The following is a 5,184-nucleotide window of genomic DNA, read 5'->3' as shown; positions in this document are numbered from 1 at the left end:
CCCATTTCACCCCATTTTATTGGTTAAACAGATTTTTTTGAATGATTTTGTTATATATTATATTGTTTGGATATATATTGAATTTATGAATTTTTGTGAAATTATTAGTGTTATTGATCATATATTTTGTTTGAATAAATTTTGTTATCTTATTTTTTTTAAGAGGTTAAACTAAATTTTTATTTTTTATAAATAAATCAAGTGACACACCAATAATTATATTTATACCAAAATAACAAACTACGCCATACTAATACATTTATACACAAATTTAACCGTTTAAGCCCAATACTGATATCGACTCGGCACGTTAACACTTGTGGCCTTGTGGGCGCATCATCAATTAAAAAACTATGAAAGGTTTCTGCTTTTTGACTCTGCTTTTCTTTCCATTCCGTCGCTCCATGGAAAAGGTTGGCCAAAAAGTACAAAATCCCCACTCAGCTGAAGGACGATTTGTTCTAAAATATATCGTTTCTCATTCTCAGTCTCGGATCCCCAAGTTCAAACTTTCTTGTACGTGATAAAATACAAAGAGAAATTTGGTAAGAAATCTAAAAGGAAACTCATATGACATGTCATTGTCGTTTGTCCTACAGAAAAACCCATTATCCATCACAACTTTTGTATCAAACAAGTTCAATGAATGATTGATAGTTCTTTATATTTTTTTTCTTGGTCATAAAAAGAAACCCAAATAATCTACGTAACAAAAGATACACGACAAACGCAAATAATTGCCGGATCTGTGGACAATCGAAGACAAAACAGCAATAATAATAGTTAAAAAAATAACTATAACTAAACAAAGGGTTCCTGGTTTATTCCAATTCCATTTCCTCCACCAAATAACTAAACCGTCTTTTTAACTCATGACCCAAACTGGACTTAAAAAATTTACAAATGCTGATAGAGAGGGAACCATTTCTTGAAATCATTGACTATGCTTATGCTACCTTTCCCCTGTTTTCCTCTTTTATGTCTCCCACATACTCCGTTCTTTGCTCTCCTTTCTCTTAGAGGTTCTTGAAAATTACGTCAACTTGGAATTTTAATACGGACACGTTAGAATTATTATGAGGATTCATGCCAATCTTTCAGATTTTCTGAAGTTCCCAAAATTTTGGAAACTTGGAATGACACCCTGTGTGGTGAAACTACTAGTGATATTTTTCCATTCCCCAAGCGAAAAATCCTCCACCTTGTTAATAATAAATTACTCCACTGTGGTCTCAATGCATGCTTGCTAGCTTCCAAAGTGTCAAAGGTTGAAATCATTGGCTTTTTCCTTGTATGTTGGTGGCTATGGTATGTGAATTTTACAAACCAAGGAGTATGTAATAGATTAGAGTAATTGGAAGGGCTATCAACATCCCAAATATAACCCTGCAATTCAATTTATAATTAAAAAAAAAAAGGTCAATTTCTTTCTCTAAGACAAAGAGAATGTGAGGAAGAAAATGAGGTTTTGATTGCTTACGCTGTACTAAGAATTGTTGGATGGACATTGTACTCCTTTGCAAACACAAACGGAACAATCCCTTGTGGAAGTGCAGCCTATTAGTAACCACAGCATTTCCAAAAGTCAATAAGGATATAGAAACTTCACGTACAAACAAAAGCAAAATAACTCAAGACTCCATCATAAAATACTTTAGTAATTAATTAGAACTTCATGCTAAATATTATAATTAAGGAAATAACTGAAAATCCAAAGAATTTAAAGAGATTGAATTTCCAAGCATTCAGCATCTCGATAGTGTTAACATAAATATGAGCATTCGAGATATTAAAAGTATTAAACTTCTCATATTTTACGCTTTGTTTAACCTATTTTGTTAAGACAAATATGCATGATAAGAAGTTGAAGTTGATAACCTGAACAATAGCTACATGTAGGAGGGTACCACGGAGGCCAACGGCGATGGAAGCTGCCGCCATAACGGCTGGGCCGGTAAGGAATCTAACAGCCATGGCAAATGTGGCAACAGAGTTCCCACAAGCAATTATTTTGGGTTGAAGAGCCATAAACAGACCTACAATAAAAATATCAAACCTAATTAATAAATCAAACTGAAGGGTAGGAAAAAAATAATAAACACAGGGCATCAATATTAAAAAAATAATATTATATTCAACCCCCTTTGCCTAATTAGGGTCCAAAATGGTACCCGTCACCACCACCGTTTCTGGACTGAAAAGCGACGTAGTTTAAGACCGGGCCCCACTTGTCGGGGACATCATGCTCAACAAGTGAACATGATTATTTGGTTATTACTTGGTAACAAACATCACGAGAATGGACGGCTATGACTTTGTTTACTTTGCCCCAAATCCATGCTTTTCAAATTTTCATAGATTCATACCCTTTCAATCAAGTTGTTCACTGTAAATTTTTAAAAAATTATTAACATAATTTGAAATGAAAATACGCATTCATTTTACTTTTTGCACAGTTACAATGGTTAGGGTGGAGGCAACACATAGTATAACTTTCGAACGATCTGATACTATGTTAAGAATTTTAAAATCATCATTTTAAAAGTGTTAGTTCAAAGGGTGAGAGTGCTCAACGCCTTGTAAACCTCACATTAGTTGTATGGACAATTAATGTGGGACTATATTTTCCAACAAAAATAATAGTAAATACACTAATAGACACATAACATTTTATTTTCTGAGTCTAAGAAAATATACACAGGTCTACACCAGAAATGGGAGCCACTAAAATAATGTTGTTTATGCAAAAGAGGAAGCAATTGGTGAATAAAAGAATGAAATTATTGTAGGAGCGTAGGAATTTGGAGAAGTGGACTTGCGACCACTCACCTAAGCTGAACATAGCCATTCCAAGACCAGCATCTGACAGTATCGAAATTGATTTCTCTATGATTTTGGGCATATGCACATGCCACCTTCATGTCATTAATCATGAACAAACAAAAAAAACCATTTCAATGACCAATAATAATTACGTTACTGTAATAATCAAAAGTATAAAAATAAATAAAAAAACAGCTAAAATTGTTGACTTTGATTTACTTACCTGAAGGCAACGAGAGACCAAATGACACCAATAAGGCTTGAGTAAGTGTTAGGATTGCGAATAAGCTTCCTCCACACCATGATAAGTATGAGACGAGTCATGACACTCGCCGGAGGCATGTGTTTGGCAACACCAGACTCGGATGCTCCGACATCTTTGGGGTGGAGCTCCGCCGTAGAGGTGGAGCCCAGCTTGTTGTTAAGCCCAGTGGGCCCCTCTTTTTCTTTCTCTTCCTCTCCTTGTTCTCCCCCCTTTCCCGGGAACTTGAACTCTTCCTCACCAAGTTCCGCGTCTACAGCACCTTCAATTCAACCCCAATTATTACACAATCACAACACCAATCAAATCTCATCATTCCATAAAAAAATAAAAAAATAAAATAAAAATAAAAATTATTAGCACCTTTATTATTGGTTTCCCCATTTTGAATATGCTCATCAGCCACCATCATTCTAATCTCTTTAGCACCCTGATCGGATTGTTCGGCCGTGCCGCCGAACACGTGGCTTTCGGTAACCGGCGAGGCGCTTGAGCTCCACACAAACATGTGAAGCTCCTTAGCATCATGAGCAACCTTGCTGTTAGGCAATTGAGGTTGTTGCTGTTGTTGTTGTTGTAAATTTTGGTTTTGGTTTTGGTTTTTCAAAGGTTTGGTGGTGGAGGAGAATTCCGGGTTGGGTGTCGGGTACGAATCGGGCACAGTCTGTGCCGGGTAAAACCCGAATCTCGGAGAACTAACCGTGTGTGGCATTGTTGCAACAGAGGGTTCTTCGAAATTGGAGGGTCTGGGAGTGGGTCCACGGGAAGTGTTAACAGAGTACAAATCATTAGCAGCGAAATTCGAATGCCTTGCCTGATAACCCATCATGGAGTAGAAATCTGAATGGTTAAAATTGGAGCCACGTGGCGTCGGATTCCGGGAAGAGCTCAGGCTATAAATCTCAGCTCCGGTGAGGTTAGAAGGCCGAGGAGTCGTCATCATGAACGACCTACGCGAAGCATTCGACTTCCTCACCGTCACGTGGAGCTTCCCGTCGTCGCCGACCTCAGCGTCGGTTTCCAAAAAGTCCCGGCCGTCGAGAGAGACCACGTCGGAATCCACCTTGAAGGAAACAATCGACGCGGCGGTCTCCGGGAACTGCTCCATGATGAGAAGCTTGGCGCCGCGATACTCGAAAAGGAAAAGCAGTAAAGTATACCAGATAATGCATTGGAGGACGACGACCTGGACCATGAGGTTGCCGGAATATTCGCCGTACATGGCGATTAAGAGTGGGATTCCCATAACGAGGGTGTTTGGTAATGTGGATAGGGAGAAGATTGTAATTGTCCATTCGAGGCTTCCGTTTTTGGTGAAGTTGGTCCATAGGGCTAGAGAACAGAGCATGATGATTTTTTGAAGTGTGTCTGCTGCGATGAAGCGCAAGTTCATGGCGTAAGGGTTGTTGGTGGAGATGAAGTGGAAGGACAAAAGTGGAACAGCGAATATCGCAACGAAGCGGTTTATGCCGGAGCATTGGTCCGGTGAGAATATCTTCCACCACCGCACCGAACCGTAGGCTAAGATCATCGCCACGTACAGTGGTACAACTGCCGTTAGGACTGTGTATAGATCTTTCCAACTTATCATTTTTTTTTATTTTGTTAACAGAATTCGGGGGATTGGTTTTGAGGGGTAAAAATGGAAAGAAAAAAGCCGTTAGTTAACTAACTGAAAGTTTTTGGTGAGGACGACTCCACTGAGGATGTTCTGTACTGGTGCTGCTGAGAAGATGAAGTTTTAGAAAGAGAAAGTGTCAGTGAAAGGAGAGAGAGAGATCGTGTGTGAATTTACAGAGTAGACAGGTGTAACTGGGAGATAGTATATATAGGGCCAGCTTAGGGAGGAATGGACAAGAGGAGAGGGTGGATGGGTCTCTTTTTATTCTTTATTTATTTTCCAATAGTGTTATAATTATCTAAACAACCATTTTAATTCAAAAATTTAGAAGGTAATAGTTCTTTAATAATTTTATATTATATTGTTTTAATATATTCGCATATGCAAAAGTTCTTTGGCTATTTGTTTTGATTTTACTTTATACTAATTTAATTTTATTAAAAAATAAGGACGATGAGAATTAAATTCATATTTTATA

The 5,184-nt window shown here is 37.9% G+C and overlaps 1 protein-coding gene across 14 annotated transcripts; it reads right to left on the bottom strand.

The window, feature by feature from the left end:
* Window positions 1-745: 745 nt before the first annotated feature.
* LOC133294579 (auxin efflux carrier component 3) lies at window positions 746-4,676 on the bottom strand. 14 transcript variants are annotated; one of them, XM_061493270.1, is made up of 7 exons: window positions 3,449-4,676; window positions 3,383-3,393; window positions 3,047-3,321; window positions 2,830-2,915; window positions 1,879-2,036; window positions 1,481-1,557; window positions 746-1,386 (listed from the first exon to the last, which is right to left on the bottom strand). In XM_061493270.1, the coding sequence occupies exons 1-7, from the start codon at window positions 4,674-4,676 to the stop codon at window positions 1,320-1,322; spliced, it is 1,902 nt and encodes a 633-aa protein (XP_061349254.1). In that variant the 3' UTR covers window positions 746-1,319. The 14 variants fall into 14 exon arrangements, with proteins under 14 accessions (XP_061349254.1, XP_061349259.1, XP_061349252.1 ...); XM_061493275.1 differs by having other exon boundaries at window positions 3,047-3,297; XM_061493268.1 differs by lacking the exon at window positions 3,383-3,393 and having other exon boundaries at window positions 3,047-3,329; window positions 3,434-4,676.
* Window positions 4,677-5,184: the final 508 nt, after the last annotated feature.

This window comes from Gastrolobium bilobum, unplaced genomic scaffold, assembly GCF_033153095.1.
Source record: "Gastrolobium bilobum isolate Gb01-03AN ecotype WA unplaced genomic scaffold, APGP_CSIRO_Gbil_v1 utg23415, whole genome shotgun sequence".
Classification (NCBI taxonomy): Eukaryota; Viridiplantae; Streptophyta; class Magnoliopsida; order Fabales; family Fabaceae; genus Gastrolobium; species Gastrolobium bilobum.
This window is presented reverse-complemented; position numbering and strand designations above follow the sequence as displayed.

Coding starts and splice junctions, on each gene's coding strand:
- LOC133294579 (XM_061493266.1), bottom strand. CDS start 4,676: ATGATAAGTTGGAAAGATCTATACACAGTCCTAACGGCAGTTGTACCA. Junction 2,916..3,046: donor TGGTCTCTCGTTGCCTTCAG/GTAAGTAAATCA, acceptor AATGACATGAAG/GTGGCATGTGCATATGCCCA. Junction 2,037..2,829: donor AATGGCTATGTTCAGCTTAG/GTGAGTGGTCGC, acceptor TTTTTATTGTAG/GTCTGTTTATGGCTCTTCAA.